The sequence below is a fragment of the Podarcis raffonei genome, chromosome 3 (genome assembly GCF_027172205.1).
Source record: "Podarcis raffonei isolate rPodRaf1 chromosome 3, rPodRaf1.pri, whole genome shotgun sequence".
Lineage (NCBI taxonomy): Eukaryota > Metazoa > Chordata > Lepidosauria > Squamata > Lacertidae > Podarcis > Podarcis raffonei.
The window spans coordinates 122,016,357-122,038,244 of NC_070604.1; the positions used below are offsets into that span (position 1 = coordinate 122,016,357).

The 21,888-nt window shown below is 47.2% G+C and overlaps 1 protein-coding gene across 7 annotated transcripts in view; it reads right to left on the bottom strand.

Annotated features, from left to right (window-relative positions):
- The window catches only part of EFR3B (EFR3 homolog B), a 128,804-nt gene that overhangs the window by 948 nt on the left and 105,968 nt on the right, over positions 1-21,888 (bottom strand). For 6 of the 7 annotated variants that reach the window (XM_053383838.1, XM_053383833.1, XM_053383837.1 and 3 more), the window contains 12 exons: positions 18,883-18,994; positions 16,276-16,327; positions 14,849-15,021; positions 12,853-12,928; positions 9,590-9,751; positions 7,661-7,792; positions 6,845-6,912; positions 6,514-6,641; positions 5,048-5,139; positions 4,676-4,724; positions 3,919-4,025; positions 2,644-2,693 (listed from right to left, as the gene is read on the bottom strand). In XM_053383838.1, coding sequence (XP_053239813.1) covers positions 2,644-2,693; positions 3,919-4,025; positions 4,676-4,724; positions 5,048-5,139; positions 6,514-6,641; positions 6,845-6,912; positions 7,661-7,792; positions 9,590-9,751; positions 12,853-12,928; positions 14,849-15,021; positions 16,276-16,327; positions 18,883-18,994 — 1,201 coding nt within the window. The remainder of the gene's footprint in view (positions 1-2,643; positions 2,694-3,918; positions 4,026-4,675; positions 4,725-5,047; positions 5,140-6,513; positions 6,642-6,844; positions 6,913-7,660; positions 7,793-9,589; positions 9,752-12,852; positions 12,929-14,848; positions 15,022-16,275; positions 16,328-18,882; positions 18,995-21,888) is intronic. The other variant, XM_053383834.1, reaches the window with a different exon arrangement.

The window sequence follows — 21,888 nt, forward strand, 5'->3', positions numbered from 1 at the left end:
GAATTGTGCTCGGAAACATACTGGGAGCCAATGTAGGTCTTTCAAGACCGGTGTTATATGGTCTCGGCGGCCGCCCCCAGTCACCAGTCTAGCTGCCACGTTCTGGATTAGTTGTAGTTTCTGAGTCACCTTCAAAGGTAGCCCCACGTAGAGTGCATTGCAGTAGTCCAAGCGGGAGATAACCAGAGCATGCACCACTCTGGCGAGACAGTCCGCGGACAGGTAGGGTCTCAGCCTACGTACCAGATGGAGCTGGTAAACAGCTGCCCTGGACACAGATTTGACCTGTGCCTCCATGGACAGCTGTGAGTCCAAAATGACTCCCAGGCTGTGCACCTGGTCCTTCAGGGGCACAATTACCCCATTCAGGACCAGGGAATCCTCCACACCTGCCCGCCTCCTGTCCCCCAAAAACAGTACTTCTGTCTTGTCAGGATTCAACCTCAATCTGTTAGCCGCCATCCATCCTCCAACCGCCTCCAGACACTCACACAGGACCTTCACCGCCCTCACTGGTTCTGATTTAAAAGAGAGGTAGAGCTGGGTATCATCCGCATACATGTCTGGCCCATGTTGTTCTGGAGTGTGTGTGTGTTGTTACGGAAATTATGGGGGGGGGGCACATCTTTAAAGTTGTTAAATTTTACAAATATTATGCCTGAATGTATCCTTTCGACTTGACAGCTCAAGGAAGTTACCTAGCTTTAAAAATAATATAAAATCAACTCCTTTGCAAGTTTCCTTTATTCCAAAGCTATTTTGCCCTTGAAAAATAGGGACTCGAGGAAGTGCCCAGAGGTGACAATTGCTGAGCTGATTGTTGGCCAAGGAAAGGTCTTAGAACACGTTCATAAATATATAAACCACATGTCTGAAGCAGCACAGGAAAACAGCCATGAAGCCATATTGGCTCCTAAACTGACCAAATGTTTTCTCTGCAAAGTCAAAGGAAAATGGAAAAGCCTCCCCATTGTCTTTTCCTTCACAAATCCTGTCTTAAGGGCATATTTAATATATGAATAGGGTGAGCCTGTGACCTGGCTCAGGAACTAAGTATTTATCATTACAAAAGACTGGCCAGGCTCCCCAGGCAATCCAATCAAGTGACCATTAACAGGTAACCTGCCAGACAGGAGGTAAACAACGCACTCAGATTTCTGTTGTAGACCGCCCTTTCTGTGATGTAGGTATGATGTGTCTGGGGGTGGTCTTGGACTTCAGGGCAGGCAATTTAAAATGTCTATATAAGGGCGGACACACCTTGGTTTGGGGTCCTCCTTCTTTCCTGCGTGTGAAGGGGGCACCCTGTTGCAACAGTTTAATAAAGATCAGGCTTACTAGCTGCTTTGCTTCTCAATATTCTCTGGTTGGCCTCTGTTATTTTCTCCCATGTGCTGCCACTTGTTAGGATTCGTGTTTGCAGTCATGGGATTGTTGTCTATCACATGACAGTGTGGAAAGTGACCAAGACAGGATGGAGAACCTGCAAAGGACTCTATAAGGGCTCTTGTGCCCCCCCCATAAGGGAATAAGGGCAGATTTCTGTTTATTACACTTGTGTTTATAATGCTTCTGAATCTAATTTTAAAAGAACCATCTTGCATTTGGCAACACACATGCCTAGTTTGGGGGCGGGTGTGCGTGTGTCAGGAATGCTTTCAAGAGACACTGAATCTGTTACCTCTCTTTCCCCCAATGCTGCTCCTTCCCGCTGGCCCCCCCAATATATCCCAGCTTTTACCCTCGCCAGCCTCTGAATCATGCCCTTCAGCAAACCACTGTTCTAAATCTATACTCTCCTCCTTTTCCCGGGAAGGTGTGTGTGTGTGTGGGGGGGTGACTCCCACCATTCCTCCTCAGTCCAGCCACTGACAGCACGGTGGGGGGGAAAGTGTCACAAGAGAAAGGTGCTCTGCTCGAAGCAAGCGGGAGAAGTTCTCGTGCGGGGAGAGGGGTTTCTCCCGTGCGCTGCCACCTGTTAGGATTCCTGCTCCGTTTTTTGCAGTCATGGGATTGTTGTCTATCACATGACGGTGTATGTTTTCATTCAACAGTGTGGGAAGTGACCGAGACAGGATGTTTTGGTATTACTGTGTTCCATGCAGTGGGACTATCAGCTGTCAACTTTCAGATTTGAAAATTAGGGATCAGCAGCCTCAAAAATAAGGGATCCGCAGCCTCCTCTGTCCCGGGGACAGTCTACGGGATATCTAACAATCCGGAATAGCAGCGGGAAACTGCGCTGGAATAAGGGAATTTCCCGCAAAAAAAGGGAAGGTTGACAGCTATGGACTATTGTCCTTTGTTCTTTCTCTCTTTGCTGTCTGATGAGAAAGAGGCAGGAGCTAAGTCAGAATGCTCCGAGTGTATTATATGTAAATAAACGTAGATTAACCAAAATGCTGTGCTACTGAGTTCTGTTATGCAAGCTGCGAAGACTCTGCGGATCCCTATGTCTGCTGGCATCGGTTGCTGTGATGTTCAGGCTGAAGAAAGCTTTGGAAGCTCCCGACCGACCGACCAGGAAGGGAGAGAATGTGCCAGTCAGGCATGTGTCGCTGCCAGGGTCCTACACATGAGTAGGACGATCCTAATACACCCACCCAGCGTCCCCCAGCCTCTCTCCCCCTTCCACCCCCTTACCGTATGGTGATCTCAAATATCTGGTTGAGCTTGCTCTGCAGAAGCGTGGCCTGCAAGAAGAAGGGGACGACTGTGAGCACTGGAATTGCAAACTGGGAGGAACGAAGGCATGGGATAACTCTAATACGCACCACTAATAGATCATTTAAGCATGGAAATGGGGGCGGGGGCCTAATTTTAACCTCAAGAGAATGCAAACTGGGAAATGGTGCTATATTTGTGTTCTTCTGCTTTTTGAGAATGTATAGATTTTGCTCAGTGCAAAGGATGAGCAAATCTATTTCATTCCTATTTTATTAGGAATAAATTAATTTTATAAATCTATTTTATAATTAAAAATAGGAATTGCTGCCCTGCGATGCGATCCACGTGGGGCTTCTCTGGCGCTAGATCCTGAGGCTGCTGGTCGTGCAGAATGCTGCAGCGCGGTTGCTGACAAGGGGGAGGCCTTGCTGGCACAGAAAACCTGCGCTCAGAGGTTGCCATTTTGCTATCAAGCCCAGCTCAAGGTGTTAGTGTTGCTGGGGGAAGTGGGTGAAATCGCACTAAGGGAGGGATTTTGCTCATTGCAAAGGATGAGCACTGGAGGCAAAAGGCTACGCGGTGTTAGTATCACAGGGGGAGCTGGCATAGGGAAATGCGAGCGGATCTCTCCGTCCTCTTGGATCTTTGCAAGGCTCACTTCCGAGCCCAGAGAACTGCATTGGAGCAGATTAGTTCGCAATGCAGCAGCGTTGCTTAACGCTCATGTAGAGAGTGTTAGGTTTCTGTTTGTGCCACTGTGCAGCTGCTTAGAGTCACAAGACTCTGTTTACATTCCAGAGATTCCAGACTGTCGGAAGTCTGGAGATGGATGTTGATATTACTGGTTTCCTGTTTCTTTCTACCAGTTGCCTCTCTGCTTTCACAGAGAGAGGATGTATATTCTTTTCTGTCTGCGTAGTTAGAAATAATACTCTTAGCAATGCAGCTCATATTTTTCTCTCCTTCTGCTGCTTGGATACTCTGCATAATGGGAACATGTCTGGAGCCTCATCAAAGGCTTAGGTCGTTAATCACCGTCGGAGGACTCGACTGGAGGAGTAGCTCGGTCGAGCGCAAGTTCCGACAGAGAGTGTGTTTATGCTTGTCTCGTGTCCAGTGTCGGAGGAACCTTCTTTGGCACCCGGGGCAGGACGCACCGCCTGGCGACGCACACGCGACATCCATATGGAATGCGCATGTGCGGCATCCCATATGGAGTGCGCACGCACAGCGAACAAATCCACTACTCACCCGGGCGCCACAGTGAGCCGCGATTTCTTCGAAGGGAGCTTTCTGGAACTTTTCCACCACTTGCCTCCTCCTCTCCCGCTCCTGTTCCTCCACCGCAACACTGTCTACTAAAAAAGAAGAAGACCAGGAACATTCGTTGGACACGACAGCGAGAACCAAGTTCAAGGTGTCCCTACCAGCATACAAAGGGATGCGGGTGGCGTTGTGGGTTAGACCCCAGAGCCTAGGGCCCGCCGATCAGAAGGTCGGCTGTTCGAATCCCCGTGACGGGGTGAGCTCAGCAATATCTTTTCAAATATTGTTAATTTTACTTAGGGGTATTTTTATTGCTTTTACAATTTTTTGCCTAAACCGCTTTGAGTTGTTGTTGTACAATAAATTGTATGAAATCAAGTAGTAAATTAACACCCAAGTTAAATGCTGACAGCTTCTGAGGAAAACCTTGATGGTTTGGGAGCATGAAGATTTTGTGGGATGGAGAACGCAGCTTCTCTTAGGCTTCTGAAGGAATGCAGTGATGTGCAGGTGGACTTGCCAGATGGCCTCCCAGCCCCTCTGCATGTCGACAATTTTTGTGTGTGGTTGTTATTGTATTTGTTACTGTGTTGTTGTTTTTTGTTACGTTTTGTTAAAAATGTAATAAAAATATTATTAAAAAGAGAGAGAGTTGCCAATGGTCTCTTCCTTTCTGCCCAAAGTGGGGCGCAAAAGGGGCAGGGGACCCTGTTGGACACCTCTGGTCCCCAAAGACTCTTACCAATTGCGTTCTTCAAGGTTTCGTACGTGATCTCTTCGGCAGGGGCTCTCTGTTTCGGGTTTGAGCGGACAGTGGAAGGAGGAGAGAAGAGAAGCGAAATGTTAGAAACCAGGAGTCTTAAGACGTCATGGTTGTCTGGGCAGAAATCCTACTTGAGAGGCAAATGGGGCCGCCAGCAAAAGATTGGGGTGGGGAAGATCTCCTGAACCAATAATCCCATCAGCCCTAAACAGCTCAGGGCCAAGAGCTGAAAGGCTGTTTCCTTCCCTACAAAGCCTCTTGGGTCCCCTGTCTCCCAACCCCGACTTCCACGAAATCTCCCGGCAGCTCGCGACAAACGGTCCATGGCAGGGCACCATCCAAACCGCGTACCTCCTCTTTTTCGGGGCTATTTCTCGACTCCACTTCCACCTGCAGGGAGATGGTCTCGCCAATGCTCTTCCTCTTTGACAGCCGATCTTCATCTGAAAGGGAAGGGGAAATTGCCAACATGGGAGGAACGGCTGTTAAAACTAGCAGGCTTTTAGCCGAGATGGGGAAACCGGCATGTTTAAATCAGAGAAAAGTCATCGTTAACATTTGCTAAAGACTGGAAACCTCTTACAGAATTTTGCGTGGAAAGATATGATGATATTTGGATTTGAGGATTGGAGATCGTATTTGTTTATGGAAAGTGACTTTGTTGGGTGTTGGACTGGATAAAGTGCATATTGCTTTTATATAGCAGACAAATGAAGAATGGGAAGTTTTTTTTACTTTCTGAGTGTTATCTTTCTGTCTTTCTCTCTTAACCTCTATTTTACCCTTCCTTCCTTCCTTCCTTCCTTCCTTCCTTCCTTCCTTCCTTCCTTCCTCCCTTCCCTTCCCTTCCCTTCCCTTCCCTTCCCTTCCCTTCCCTTCCCTTCCCTTCCCTTTCTTTTTTCTCTCCCTTTTATGCTTTTATTGTATCTAGACCAAAGTCTTAGTTTAGATAAAAAAGGGAAAAGATATTAAGTTTTGTATTTTTCCCCCTATACAGTCATACCTCGGGTTACAGCCGCTTCAGGTTGCGTTTTTTCGGGTTGCGGACTGCCAAAACCCGAAAGCACTGGAACGGGTTACTTCCGGGTTTCGGCGGTCGCACATGCGCAGAAGTGCTAAATCGCGCTTTGCGCATGAGCAGAAGCCCCGAATTGCAACCTGCGTGTGCGCAGATGTGGGTTGCGAACGCTGCGGGTTGCGAATGTGCATCCTGCATGGATCACGTTCTCAACCCAAGCAGCCACTGTAAAGCTTAATAAAAACTATTACTTTAAAAATGAAATGGTATGAGGAATGTAGAGTTGTTCTAGATTGGTGCTTCCTGAAGTGCAGGACTACCTATTGGGATGTAATAAGAGGGTAGCAGGGACGCAGGTGGCGCTGTGGGTTAAACCACAGAGCCTAGGGCTTGCCGATCAGAAGGTCGGTGGTTCAAATCCCCGCGACGGGGTGAGCTCCCGTTGCTCGGTCCCTGTTCCAGCCAACCTAGCAGTTCGAAAGCATGTCAAAAGTGCAAGTAGATAAATAGGTACTGCTCCAGCGGGAAGGTAAATGGCGTTTCCATGCGCTGCTCTGGTTCACCAGAAGCGGCTTAGTCATGCTGGCCACATGACCCGGAAGCTGTACGCCGGCTCCCTCGGCCAATAAAATGAGATGAGCGCTGCAACCCCAGAGTCGGCCACGACTGGACCTAATGGTCAGGGGTCCCTTTACCTTTACCTTTAAGAGGGTAGCAGGGGGTTTAGAGGTGCATATTCAACCACTTTGCCTTTTCCCCTCCCTCCCCTGGCATCGGAGGGCATGCTCAGCCCCCGTACCTGTCAGCTGGGGGATATAAGGGGTGCTGAGCCGGTCCGAATTGTATCCGCTGCCCCCCAGCACCTCGCTGATCTTGCTCTGCCGAAAGAGGATCTCGGGGCCCAAGCGGTCCAGGTTCCTCGATAGCCTATGGAAGGGAATCGGGAGGAGAAATGAGAGGGGGTGCCAAAGCCTCTCTCTCTCTCCCGCCTGCCCCCTTGCTGCTCAGAGCATGCCCTCCTGCGGAGGAAGGGCCAGGGAAGGCATCAGCACAAAAGGAATGTGCGTGTCACTGGATGAGGAAAGCCTCAAGTCTTGGATTCCAAGTCAGAGGCTCCTGGGCTGGCTTACCTGGGTTTCTCTGCAAACACGCCTTCGGGGAGCAGGTACGGCGCCTCCTTCTGCCTCATCTCAATGACCTGGAAAAGAGGCAAGACTCGCTCAGCCAGCTGAGTTTCTGGGGGGAACCTTTGACCACCGCCAGCGCCCACATCTCTGAGAGCCCTGCTTGGCACACACTGACAGAGTTAGGTTCCCTGATACAGTGGTACCTCGGGTTAAGAACTTAATTCGTTGTGGAGGTCCATTATTAACCTGAAACTATTCTTAACCTGAAGTACCACTTTAGCTAATGGGGCTACTGCTGCAGCTGCGCCGCCAGAGCACGATTTCTGTTCTCATCCTGAAGCAAAGTTCTTAACCTGAGGTACTATTTCTGGGTTAGCAGAGTCTGTAACCTGAAGTGTCTGTAACCCGAGGTACCACTGTATTAAGATTGGTTTACTCTATCAGAGTGGGACATGGGTGGCGCTGTGGGTTAAACCACAGAGCCTAGGACTTGCCGATCAGAAGGTCGGCGGTTTGAATCCCTGCGACGGAGTGAGCTCCCGTTGCTCTGTCCCTGCTCCTGCCAAACTAGCAGTTCGAAAGCACGTCAAAGTGCAAGTAGATAAATAGGTACCGCTCCGGCGGGAAGGTAAATGGCGTTACCATGTGCTGCTCTGGTTCGCCAGAAGCGGCTTAGTCCTGCTGGCCACATGACCCGGAAGCTGTACACCGGCTCCCATGGCCAATAAAGCGAGATGAGTGCTGCAACCCCAGAGTCGGCCACGACTGGACCTAATGGTCAGGGGTCCCTTTACCTTTTATAACAGGGACAATACAGACCTCGTGGATGTGCTGGCAGAAGGCGGGCACCGTGGTCAGCTGGCTGATCAGGTTCAGGTAGGCGGCACCGAGGGCATAGAGGGCACAGCGGCTGTATAATGGCAGGTTGTCCTCGTTGACTTGGGCCAGCTCCTGCAAAGAAGGTTGAGATGTTATGGGTCCAGGCAGTCCGATATGAATGCCAGCCGATAAACCTGAGAGACCTGGGAAACGCCTGATTCTCCTCTGCTGGCTCCTTCTCTATCGTCTTGTTGGGTTGAACCGGGTTATTCTAAGCTGCTCTTTGACAGCCATAGGCAAGGCAGAAATCTTATATCGCTTGCAGGGCCGGATTGTGGTTTGATGAGGCCCTCAGCTCCTGAAGGTAATGGGGCCCTTTATATGTCCAGCTGTCCTTTGTCAACAACAAATTGTCACTGTTTTTTGTGTTGCTATGTGGGTACATGGGTGGCGCTGTGGGTTAAATCACAGAGCCTAGGACTTGCCGATCAGAAGGTCGGCGGTTCGAATCCCCGTGACGGGGTGAGCTCCCGTTGCTCGGTCCCTGCTCCCTGCAAGTAGATAAATAGGTACCACTCCAGTGGGAAGGTAAACAGCATTTCCGTGCGCTGCTCTGGTTCACCAGAAGCGGCTTAGTCCTGCTGGCCACATGACCCGGAAGCTGTACGCCGGCTCCCTCGGCCAGTAAAGGGAGATGAGCGCTGCAACCCCAGAGTCAGTCACGACTGTACCCATTGGTCAGGGGTCCCTTTACCTTTACTATATGCTATGTGGTAATTGATGGACCTCATAGGTATCTCAAGCCATTTGTGCATGTTGCCATGCAACCAGTCCATTCAATATGTCAGCACCCTATATATAGAAAGGAGCAAACCAGGGATATTTTAGGGAGCAGGCTAGCAGGCGGGGCCCATGACTTACATCAGAGGAGCCTACACAACACAAAACACTGATGCTGTATGTAGGTTTTATTTGTTTTTTATCTTATATTTTGGAAATTTACATCCAGTTTTCCCACCTTTTGGGGGCCCAAGAGCGTGGGGTCCTAAGCTAAAGCTTGTTTAGCTTATATGTAAATCTGGCACTGATGGCTTGTACCTGTGAGGTTAGATGGCCATCTGTCAAGGAAGCTTTGGTTGAAGTTTCTGCATTGCAGGGGGTTGGACTGGATGACCTTTGGGGTGCCTTCCAACACTACGATACTCCGATTCTATATGCCAGAACTCACTGTTATTCATTTACATAATAACACGTATAAACTGCCTAAGCTCAGTTGGTTAAGAGTGTGGTTGCAGGTTCGATCCCTCCACAAGACAGCTGCATATTTCTGCATTGCATTACTGTATTTTAATATTTTGTTGGAAGCTGCCCAGAGTGGCTGGGGAAGCCCTGTCAGATGGGCGGGTTATAAATAATAAATTATTATTATTATTATTGCAGCGTCCTCAGGGTCCCTTCAAACCCACAGTTCTATGATACTAACTCAGACAAATAAAAGTATCAAAACATCACATAACTATAACATTATTAAATCAATAAAATACAGAAAGAACAGCTGGTGCTGGATCAGATTAATTCTCTAAAAGCTCTTTGCGGAACAAATTTATTTTTTGTTTCACAGATTTCTAAACAGCTTCACAGCCCAAAGGCTACGAATGAATGGGTTTACAAATAAGATAAATCACAAAGATTGAACTCTTTAAAAACCGCAAAGCCAGTTCTTCAATCAAAATTCCCCCCAAAATACAGAGAGCTGGGTCACACTTCAGGGAAAGCTCTCCTGAAACAGATTAAGACCACCTAAGCGATAGTCATATCAATATTGATTTGGCACCCCGTTCTCTTTCCTCCTGACCCCCCAGAAATAAAGGAATCAGCAGGCTCCCAGGAGGGTCTTGGCAGACCCCCCCTCCCTGGCCCAGCCCCTACCTGCATGGCCAGCGCCAGGCGGATCAGGTCCACCACCACCTCCTCGTTGGCCAACTCGATGCTGGTGAGCGCCAGCAGGCTGTAGATGGCCTCGTAATGCGCCCGTCCGTTGCTCTCCTCCTTGCAGGTCAAGTACATGTGGCGATAGAGCTGTTGCGAGTGCTGTGGAAAGCAGAGAGGCAGAATTCATGAGAGAGGACATTTTATACTGCCCTGCTTATATCTTGGAGTTTCATGTTGAAGAACCTCCGGGGGATGGGGGTAGGCCAAGGGTTTGAAAATGGTATAGGTGCAATATACTCTGAACAGAAAGCAAAATTAATTGTAAATAATGTGGTAACAGAAGAGTTCAAGATTGAAAAAGGGACACGTCAGGGGTGCCCTATCTCCCCATTACTTTTTATATCGGTCCTGGAGGTTTTGCTTAATATGATTAGGAAGGACCAGTTGGTCAAAGGGGTTCAGGTCGGAGCTAAACAATACAAATTGAGAGCATTTGCAGATGACCTAGTACTTACTTTACAGGAGCCAGAAGCTAGTACGAAAAGAGTTTTGGAAATAATTCAAGAGTTTGGTCAAATGGCAGGATTTAAATTGAATAAGTTAAAGACTAAGGTACTGGAAAAAATTTTAACACAGATTGAAAAAGAAAGGTTTCAGAATGAGACGGGGTTGACTGTGGTTAAAAAAGTGAAATACCTGGGTGTAAATATGACAGCTAAGAATGTGAACCTATTTAAAGACAATTATGAAAAAACTTGGACAGAAGTGAAAAAAGATCTGGAGATTTGGTCAGACTTGAAGCTTTCCTTGTTAGGTCGAATTGCAGTTATAAAAATGAATGTATTGCCAAGAATGTTGTTTTTGTTCCAAGCATTACAAATAATGGATAAAATGGACTGTTTCAAGAAGTGGCAGAAAGACATATCTAAATTTGTCTGGCAGGGCAAGAAGCCCAGAATAAAATTTAAGATATTAACGGATTCAAAGGAAAGAGGGGGGTTTGCCCTGCCAGACTTTAAACTGTACTATGAAGCGGCAGCTTTCTGCTGGCTAAAAGATTGGCTGCTTCTTGAAAACACAGACATTTTGGATTTGGAAGGTTTTAACAATATTTTTGGGTGGCATGCATATTTGTGGTATGACAAGGTTAAAGCACATAAAAGTTTTAAAAACCATATTGTCAGAAAAACACTATTAAATGTCTGGGTCAGATATAAAGATTTGCTGGAAAATAAAACTCCAAGGTGGTTGTCTCCAATGGAAGCTAAGGCAGTTAAAAAGTTAAATATGGAGTCGAAGTGGCCAAGATATTGGGAAATTTTGGAAAAGGAAGGGGACAAACTGAGATTGCAGAGTTTTGAGAAACTAAAAGAGAAGGTGAGAGATTGGTTGCATTATCATCAAATAAATGAAGTGTTTAAATTGGACAGTAAAATTGGCTTCCAGGTGGAAAAATCAAAATTAGAGACTGAATTGTTAGAATCCAGTACTAAGAATCTGTCAAAAATGTACAATTTGCTGCTGAAATGGAATACACAAGATGAAACGGTTAAATCAACTATGATTAAATGGGCTCAGGACATTGGTCATAATATTTTGTTTGCTGACTGGGAAAAGTTGTGGACCACCGGGATGAAATTCACGGCATGTAATGCCTTAAGAGAAAATATCATGAAAATGATTTATAGGTGGTACATAACCCCAGTCAAGCTTGCAAAGATCTACCATTTGCCTGACAATAAATGTTGGAAATGTAAGGAAAAGGAAGGCACATTCTTTCACCTCTGGTGGACGTGCCCGAAGATTAAGGCATTCTGGGAAATGATTTATAATGAACTGAAAAAGGTATTTAAATATACCTTCCCTAAGAAACCAGAGGCCTTTCTCTTGGGCATTGTCGGCCAAGGGGTGTTAAAGACAGATATAACTTTTTTTATGTATGCTACAACAGCAGCTAGAATACTTATTGCAAAGTACTGGAAGACACAGGATCTACCCACACTGGAAGAATGGCAGATGAAGGTGATGGACTACATGGGCTTGGCAGAAATGACGAGCAGAATCCAAAACCAGGGAAGAGAAGCGGCGGAAGAAGAATGGAAAAAGTTCAAGGACTATCTAAAGAAATACTACAAAATTAATGACAGTTAGAATGATGTTGGACTGGAAAGTAAATGGTTACTATTAGCAATGGTTAAGACAAGGAGAATAAGGATGATTAGCTTAAATTTATAGTAAAATAAGGGAAGATTTGCTGAGTAATTGATTAGAATTTGGAATACAGAAATGGGAGGCATGAGGAAGTCGAGGAAGAAAGGTTTAAGAAATTAGGATATGAAATGGTACTTGTTTCTTGTTTTGTTTTTGTCTTTTGTTCGTTTATGTATGTTTTGTTTGTATGGTTATAAAAACTGTTTAATAAAAATATTTTTTTAAAAAATATACTGCCCTGCTTCCGAAAACTAAACCGCCAGCATCGTAGGTTTTCCGGTATAGAAATCTGGGGTGCAACACAAGAGCGGGGCCTTCTCTGCAGTGGCTCCCCGTCTGTGGAAGTTCACCTGGCACCTTCATTACACAGATGTCAAAGAGATAAGCAACTACCTGACATTCAGAAGACATCTGTTCAGGGAAGTGGCTGGGGAAACCCGGCCAGATGGGTGGGGTACAAATAATAAATTATTATTATTATTATTACACACCTTTGGGCACAGGGGGAAAATGTTCCTTTTTAACCAGGCCTTTGGTTGAGCTGATTGACATCCTATGCCCTTTTAAAATGTGTTTTTTATGTGTGTGTGAGGGGTGTTATTGGGTAGTGGTTTTTATTTTTATTATGTATTTTGTGGTTTTATATCTTGATTTTATTCTGTGAACCACCCTGAGACCACCAGGTATAGGGCGGTAAATAAATTCAGCGAATAATAAGAAATAATGATAGGAGTTTTTCTCCCTCTCGTAATACTAGCATCTGTGAACATGCAATGAATGTCGGAAGATTCAGGATGTTTAGGGAAGTTTTGATGTTTTATTGTGTTTTTAATATTCTATTGGAAGCCGACCAGAGTGGTTGGGGAGGCCCGGCCAGATGGGAGGGATATAAGTAATAAATTATTATTATGGTGGATAAATGGCGTTGCACATGGAAGGTGCCAGAAATTATTCCCCCCCCCCCCCGTTGATGTCTACCTGTCCACCTGGCTGGCTCACATCCTTCCACCTGCAAGTCTTGCAAACCCACAATTGCCTTCCCCCCGTACCTTTTTCATGAAGACAGTATCCTGGCGGGAGCACTTGTCCACTTTCAGCTTCAGGATGGAGATATCGCTGATGGTGCTGTGCGGGGAAATGGCAAAGGATGAAACGAGAGGCAGTGTGGCATAGTGGTTGCAATGCTCCTGGCCCATGTTCAGAAAGTGGTAGTGGGGGATGAGTGTTCAGACCCCTGGGCTCTCACTTGTGGGGTGCCTCAGGGTTCTGTCCTCTCCCCCAAGCTTTTCAACATCTACCTGCAGCTGCTGGGAGATAAATAGCGGTACCTATTTATCTACTTGCGCTTTGACGTGCTTTCGAACTGCTAGGTTGGCAGGAGCAGGGACCGAGCAACGGAAGCTCAGCCCGTCGTGGGGATTCGAACCGCCAACCTTCTGATCGGCAAGCCCTAGGCTCTGTGCTCAACAGCTATGGGCAAACCGCACCCCCCCAGCCCAACAACACGGAAAAATACGGTAAATTGCTGTGTTGGCCCTTTGCGAAAAATAAGTGTGTTTTGTGTTGCAGTTTGGGCACTCGGTCTCCAAAAGGTTTGCCACCACTGTTCTGCGGTCCTGCTGCAACCCCACGAAGTTGGCCTGGGCTCCCGTCTGTCAGAATATTCTGTTCCACCTTAAGGGACAGGCATGATTGTTATACATCACATGCCTGTTTACACTCCAGCGCAGCTTGCTGGGAACTTCCGTTTGTGTACAGCTTTTGCATTTAGCTGCTTGCTTTGGACATCAAGGGGAGAAGACATGTTTTCCTTTTGTCCTGATGTATGCTGAGTAAGTGGGATGCGGGTGGCGCTGTGGGTTAAACCCCAGAGCCTAGGGCTTGCCGATCAAAAGGTCGGCGGTTCGAATCCCCGCGACGGGGTGAGCTCCCGTTGCTCGGTCCCTGCTCCTGCCCACCTAGCAGTTCAAAAGCACATCAAAGTGCAAGTAGATAAATAGGTACTGCTCCGGCGGGAAGGTAAACGGCGTTTCCGTGCACTGCTCTGGTTTGCCAGAAGCGGCTTAGTCATGCTGGCCACATGACCTGGAAGCTGTACGCTGGCTCCCTCGGCCAGTAAAGCGAGATGAGCGCCGCAACACCAGAGTTGGTCACGACTGGACCTAATGGTCAGGGGTCCCTTTACCTTTACCTTCACCTCCAGGGTCAGGAATGTGGGTTGCGCTGTAGGTTAAACCACAGAGCCTAGGACTTGCCGATCAGAAGGTCGGCGGTTTGAATCCCCGCGATGGGGTGAGCTCCCGTTGCTCGGTCCCTGCTCCTGCCAACTTAGCAGTTCGAAAGCACGTCAAAGTGCAAGTAGATAAATAGGTACCGCTCTGGCGGGAAGGTAAACGGCGTTTCCGTGCGCTGCTCTGGTTCGCCAGAAGCAGCTTAGTCATGCTGGCCACATGACCCAGAAGCTGTACGCCGGCTTCCTCGGCCAGTAAAGAGAGATGATTGCCGCAACCCCAGAGTCGGTTACGACTGGACCTAATGGTCAGGGGTCCCTTTACCTTTACAGTGGTACCTCGGGTTACATACGCTTCAGGTTACACACTCCGCTAACCCAGAAATAGTGCTTTAGGTTAAGAACTCTGCTTCAGGATAAGAACAGAAATCGGGCTCTGGAGATGCAGTGGCAGCAGGAGGCCCCATTAGCTAAAGTGGTGCTTCAGGTTAAGAACAGTTTCAGGTTAAGAACGGACCTCTGGAATGAATTAAGTACTTAACCTGAGGTACCACTGTACATGCTGAATAAACTGCTTGTGAATATGCTCAACACAGCCTCTCCCTGCCACTTCTGAGTGTGTGTGCTCAGCTTCTGAAGGCTTATGAAGCTAGGGTCGCAGTTTCATGCTGATCAAAAGACTGGAGATTGCCTGGGACACTGGCCGGTGGGCTGGGGCCAGCTGGGGGCCTGCCTATTGCCCCCGATTCCTCGGCTGCATCCCAACACTGCCCTCCATCCTGCCAGCCTGCAAACGGAAGGCAAGGCCTGCGCACCTGATGGTCTGAAACTTGTGCTTGTTCCCGTGGCGGTCGATGAAGCTGATGAGGATCTGGAGTACAAAGAGGCGGATCTCTGCGTCCTCCATCAGAGCCGCCGACAGGAGCCGGTCCAGGAAGGAGCTGGGCAGAGCTGTCAGCATGTTGCTGCACTGGAAGCCGGTGGAGACCTGCGGGACCCACAGAGATCTCCGTTAAGCGGAGCCAACCTCGTAGAATCACAGAGCCTTCCTGTTAGGTATTATGTCCATGGAGATTAAGGAAAATCATAGACCCCTCTTTATATACGCAACCACAGCGGCTAGGACAGACATAGGCAAACTCCAGTCAATAATAATAATAATAATAATAATAATAATAATAATAATAATAATAATTTATTATTTGTACCCTGTCCATCTGGCTGGGTTTCCCCAGCCACTCTGGGCAGCTTCGAACAAAGATTAAAAACACATTAAAATGTCACACAGTAAAAACTTCCCTAAACAGGGCTGCCTTCAGATGTCTCTTAAAAGTCAGATAGTTGTTTATTTCCTTGACATCTGATGGGAGGGTGTTCCACAGGGTGGGTGCCACCACTGAGAAGGCCCTCTGCCTGGTTCCCTGTAACCTCACTTCTTGCAGTGAGGGAACTGCCAGAAGGCCCTCGGAGCTGGACCTCAGTGTCTGGGCAGAACGATGGGGGTGGAGACGCTCCTTCAGGTATACTGGGCCGAGGCCATTTAGGGCTTGAAAGGGCGTCCAGATGTTTTGGAACTACAATTCCCATCATCCCTAGCTAACAGGACCAGTGGTCAGGGATGATGGGAATTGTAGTCTCAAAACATCTGGAGTTTGCCAGTGCCTAGGCTAGGATTTTAATAGCAAGGAATTGAAAAGGTGATAACATCCCCACAAAAATGGACTGGCAAGCGAAAACGATAGAATATTCACAACTTGCCAAAGCGACAGGGAGAATAAGAGGAAATCCAATACAGAAAGTTAATAAAGATTGGATGATATTTAAAGGATATCTTAAAAATTACAGTGACAGTGTTAATCTCCTGGCAGCCCTAGAATGAATCTTGAAATTTAGAGAATGTACATAGTAAAAGTTTACGGATATAAAATGGGAAACCAAAATAATAATAATGAAATGTGTATAGCTTAGCAAAGTGTAAAATAGCACAAGGAGAAAAATCGGAAGTTCGTGTCTATGATGTCTATGGTGTGTCTATATTGTGGTGTGTATTGTCTAAGTTATATGTAAATTAATGTAAATTGATGTATAATAAAGGTTGTTTTTTGTTACAAAAACAAAACAAAACATTTTTTTAAAAAAATAAAAATCAAGAGTTGGATCACAGCGGCTCAGTTGCAACACATGCCATAGGGCAACTCTCCTAGATTCTGGGATTAATGAAAAGACACACCATATTGGTTACCTGGAGGAGGGATTTCAGAAGCATGATCTGCGTCAGCCGATTCCGATTCTCCCTAAAAAGGCAAAAGTTGAGATTAAAGCCCGGCGGTGGTGCTGTTCGCACTGAGAAGCTAACTCAGAATCACTGAGCGGCGGAAACAGAATTTCCTTAGCTGAAGGGTGCAAAGGAACAAAAGAAATACGTGCCACCTTCCTCATTTTCTCTCTTCCAGATCCTCATCAGCTTCATCTGGTATCTTTACTTCTCAGGCGGCATATCTGCTGCAGCAGTTACAGGGAAACTTCCCAGCATTGATGGACAAATTAAGAAATAGCCTTTTCAGTAAATTCGCTAAAACTAACACCATGAAGTCTGCAGGTTAACTATGCTCGCTAAGCCGTTTCTAAACAATTAACAACACAAGCAACACGAAGACCAGTATACTAGATAGGACTGCCATTCGTATTGCATAATATACATAATTTAGTACAGCGAAAACAAAACGTGTACACTTGTAAATTCTCAAATATATTTGAAATCAAATGAACACACGTCTGTCAATCTTTGAAAGTCGGTAAAAGTATAATAAGTCTATAGTTGAAACAAAGTAATAGATGCTATCCTGTGGGCTAAGCGGTAAAACTTTTTAGGCGCTGGAATCTATGTAACATATCCTTATGACCACTGCTTCTTGTGCATTTTTCTAATCTATGGGAAATTAAAAAATGCCTGCTTCTTGGGAGAAAAGTGATGGAAAACCTAGACAGCATCTTAAAAAGCAGAGACATCACCTTGCCAACAAAGGTCTGTATAGTTAAAGCTCTGGTTTTCCCAGTAGTGATGTATGGAAGTGAGAGCTGGACCATAAAGAAGGCTGACTGCTGAAGAATTGACGCTTTTGAATTCTGGTGCTGGAGGAGACTCTTGAGAGTCCCATGGACTGCAAGAAGATCAAACCTCTCCATTCTGAAGGAAATCAGCCCTGAGTGCTCCCTGGAAGGACAGATCCTGAAGCTGAGGCTCCAAGACTTTGGCCACCCCATGAGAAGTGAAGACTCCCTGGAAAAGACCCTGATGTTGGGAAAGATGGAGGGCACAAGGAGAAGGGGACGGCAGAGGACGAGATGGTGGGACAGTGTTCTCGAAGCTACCAGCATGAGTTTGACCAAACTGCGGGAGGCAGTGGAAGACAGGAGTGCCTGGCGTGCTCTGGTCCAGGGGGGTCACAAAGAGTCAGACATGACTAAACGACTAAACAACAACAACATCCTTATGACCACTGCTCCTTGTGCATTTTTCTAATCTATGGGTTGCACTGAAGAAGATTCCAGCGAAACAGTCAGATTATCCGGGATCACTGTCCTACGTTGTTACTCACTCACTACTTCAGCACCATGAACCCCTAAAAATTTTTATTATTATACTTTTACAGACTTTCAAAGATTGACTGTTCATTTGATTTCAAATATATTAGAAAATTTACAAGTGTACACATTTTGTTTTTGCTGTACTAAATTATGTATATTATGCAATAAGAATTGCAGTGCTATCTAATAGATTGGTCTTCGTGTTGCTTGTGTTGTTTGTTGTGTTAAGTTTGCAACACAGGGGTTTGTTGTTCTGTGTTTCTAAACAATTGGCTTGATTTTTAAATGCTGGTTATTTCCCCCAAAACAATTGCAATTAATTTGAGTCTTGAGTTGGAGGAGTAAATGGCTGGGGAGACCCCCCCTCACCCCGTCAATAATTCTCATTCTCCACCCTCCAATATGCAGAAAGAAGTTGTTTTTTCTCCTAGCTGGGTTCAGCAACCCAAAAACTTGCTAAGACTCCAGCCTTTCATAAAGAGAGGCTGCTGTTCTTTCCAGCTTTCCATCAAAATATCTATCGCCTTTAATTCTTTAATTCTCATTTTCCCAGCTCCCAGGTAGAGATTTAAATAGACGTCTCCTATTAGCCCGAGGTAAGAGCTGTTTATTTTTAAACAGAAACGAGAATCGGGACCATTTTGCTAAGTGCTTCTTGGCATCAGACAGAGCTGAGACATATTGAGGAATGTGGCGCTTAAAAGTTAGCATTTTGGTGGGCAGAGCAGAGAATCTCTCCAGGTATCTGCAAGTACCTAGCAAAATGGGCTTCCAAATTTGTCCCAAAGGTGGTCTTTTAGTGCCCACAAAACCGCACCCTTAAGGAGATACTGGCCATAATGGTTTTGCTCTGTCTCCAATGTCGGAGGCAGCAAACTCCCAAATACCAGTTGCTAGAAACGGCAGGAGTCAGAGAATTGCCAAGTTGGATAATAATAATAATAATAATAATAATAATAATAATAATAATAATTTATTTATACCCTGCCCTCCCCGGCCAGAGCCAGGCTCAGGGAGGCCAACAACAGTAAAAATTACAGTAAAAACATAATAGAGGAGGGGAACCCCAATTTAAAATACAGGTTAAAATGCAGCCTCGGATGGGGCACCCAGGGGTCATCCAGCCCAACCCGCTCCAACAGAGGATTCACAAGCTGCGGGAAGAGGATTTGGGGTGGGGTGGGAGGGAAGGCAAAGGAGAGAGTAAAACAGTCGGAAGGAAAAGGGGTAAAGGGGGGAGAAGGAGAAAAAGTGTCCTCACCCAGCTTTGCCCGTGTCTAGAGGGTGATGCAGAGAAGGAAGAGGGACTTTGCTCATGATAAAAAGCATGACCTCCGACCTCTGATAGGTGGGCAGGGTGCTGGCAAACGAACCTAAAGAAAGACAGCAGGAAGAGAGCATGCAAGACGGTCCAGATTTGGGGGGGGGGAGAGAAGGTGGGGGTGAACGGACAGGCAGGTGGGCAGAGAGGGTGCAAAGGCCCGAGGCAAGAAGAGGAGGGGAGAACTCTCTTTTCAGGCCAGAAGCATTTCAACAAGATGTCGCTTTCCTGCTCTCCCACCAGCCGTGGGGGGGAAAGGATCATAGAATCACAGAACTGTAGAGTTGGAAGGGCCACCCCGAAGGTCATCTAGCCCAACCCCCTTCAATGCAGGAACAGCGACGGTACCGGTCCAAACTTGTGCCGCTAACTTTGCCATGAAAAATAGCTTGCAGATAGGCGTTTAACCCGGAGGCAGAATAATAATAATAATAATAATAATAATAATAATAATAATAATAATAGTAATATATTATTTGTACCCCAGCCATCTGGCTGGTTTCCCCAGCCACTCTGGGCGGCTTCCAACAAAGATTAAAAATACATTGAAATATCACACATTAAAAACTTCCCTAAACTGGGTCACCTTTAGTTGTCTTGTAAATGTCAGGTAGTTGTTTATCTCTTTGACATCTGGTGGGAGGGTGTTCCACAGGGCAGGGGCCACTACCGCGAAGACCCTCTGCCTGGTTCCAGTAGCTTTGCTTCTCGCAGGGAGGGAACTGCCAGAAGGCCCTTGGAGCTGGACCTCAGTGTCCGGGAAGAACGATGGGGGTGGAGATGCTCCTTCAGATATACTGGACTGAGGTCATTTAGGGATTTAAAGGTCAGCACCAACACTTTGAATCCTGCTCAGAAACGTACTGGGAGCCAATGTAGGTCTTTCAAGACCGGTTTTATGTGGTCTCGGCAGCCGCTCCCAGTCACCAGTCTAGCTGCCGCATTCTGGATTAATTGCAGTTTCCGAGTCACCTTCAAAGGTAGCCCCACGTAGAGCGCATTGCAGTAGTCCAAGCGGGAGATAACCAGAACATGCACCACTCTGGCGACAGTCTGCAGGCAGGGAGGGTCTCAGCCTGCGTTCCAGATGGAGCTGGTAGACAGCTGTCCTGGACACAGAATTGACCTGTGCCTCCATGGACAGCTGTGAGTCCAGAATGACTCCCAGGCTGCGCACCTGGACCTTCAGGGGCACAGTTACCCCATTCAGGACCAGGGAGTCCTCCACACCTGCCCGCCCCCTGTCCCCCCAAAACAGTACTTCTGTCTTGTCAGGATTCAACCTCAGAATGGGGATTTTTGGAGCAAAGGAAGCTGTTTGTAGGAGCACCCAAAACAAACTTCCATTTACCAAACAGACAACAACCCAGTGTCACCCCAAGAAGCAGCCCAGATTTCAACCATGTAATGGGTGCTGGTGTGGAGCGAAGCAAAGGTATCTGCTTATAGAGGACCCCCAGATCAGTTGCACAGGGGTAGGAGAGCGGAAAATAGACTTCACATCTGGCAAACAATGCACCCCTCGCATTTCTGACGTGTCAAAAAAGCCCCGGACACAAAGGAGGCTTAGTTTGGTCAGAATCGAGTCTGCACTTCCAGAGCTAATGTGAAATACGGTCGTACCTTGGTTTTCGAACAGCTTAGTTCTCAAATGTTTTGGCTCCTGGACACCGCAAACCCAAAAGTGAGTGTTCCAGTCTGCGAACTATTTTTGGAAGTCGAACGTCCGACTTTCCTGCAGCCAATCAGAAGCCACGCTTTGGTTTCCGAACATTTTGGAAGTCGAACGGACTTCCGGACCGGATTCCGTTTCACTTCTGAGGCACGACTGAACATTCCCTCTCGTAAATGAACTGCTATAGCCAACAGAGGGCTTTTAAGACTCATCTACCCAGGTACTAGGGACGTAGGTGGCGCTGTGGGTTAAACCACAGAGCCTAGGACTTGCCGATCAGAAGGTCGGCGGTTTGAATCCCGACCACGGGGTGAGCTCCTGTTGCTCAGTCCCAGCTCCTGCCAACCTAGCAGTTCGAAAGCACGCAAAGTGCATGTAAATAAATAGGGACCGCTCTGGTGGGAAGGTAAACGGCGTTTCCGTGCGCTGCTCTGGTTCGCCAGAAGCGGCTTAGTCCTGCTGGCCACATGACCCAGAAGCTGTACGCCGGCTCCCTCGGCCAGTAAAGCGAGATGAGTGCCGCAACCCCAGAGTCGGCCACGACTGGACCTAATGGTCAGGGGTCCCTTTACCTTTACCTTTACCCAGGTACTATCGGAAAACCGAGGGGCACATTGGTTGCCAGATGTGACCCCCCAACTCTCCACTACAATTTTCAGAGGGCTCCAGGTTCAACCCCCAACAGGGCAGACATGCTGGACAAAGTCCCCCCCCCCTTTTGCATGCACACTCAAGAGTACAGCCATACCTCATGTTACGTCCGCTTCATGTTACGTTTTTTCAGGTTACGTCCCGCGGCGACCCGGAAGTACCGGAAAGGGTTACTTCCAGGTTTCGCCGCTCGTGCATGCGCAGGAGCGCAAAATGACGTCACGCGCATACGCAGAAGCGGCGAATCGCAACCTGCGCATGCACAGACGCACCACTGCGGGTTGCGCTCTTTTCATGTTGCGGACGGGCCTCCGGAATGGATCCCGTTCGCAACCAGAGGTACCACTGTACTCTTCTTCCTGCAAAGCCTATCCGCTTAAAATGCAAAAGAATCTATGAGATTCTTAATCTTGGAGTTGTGGGTTCGAGTCCTGCATGGGGCAAAAGATTCCTGCATTGCTGGGGGTTGGACTAGATGACCCTCGCGGTCCCTTCCAGCTCTACAATTCTATGATTCTCCAGTGGCAAAAAACAAACAAACCACCATCTCTTTCCCTTCTCTCTCTGTCTCCCTTCTGCTTTGACTCTGGCGATTCCCAAGCTTATCCTGACCTCTGCTG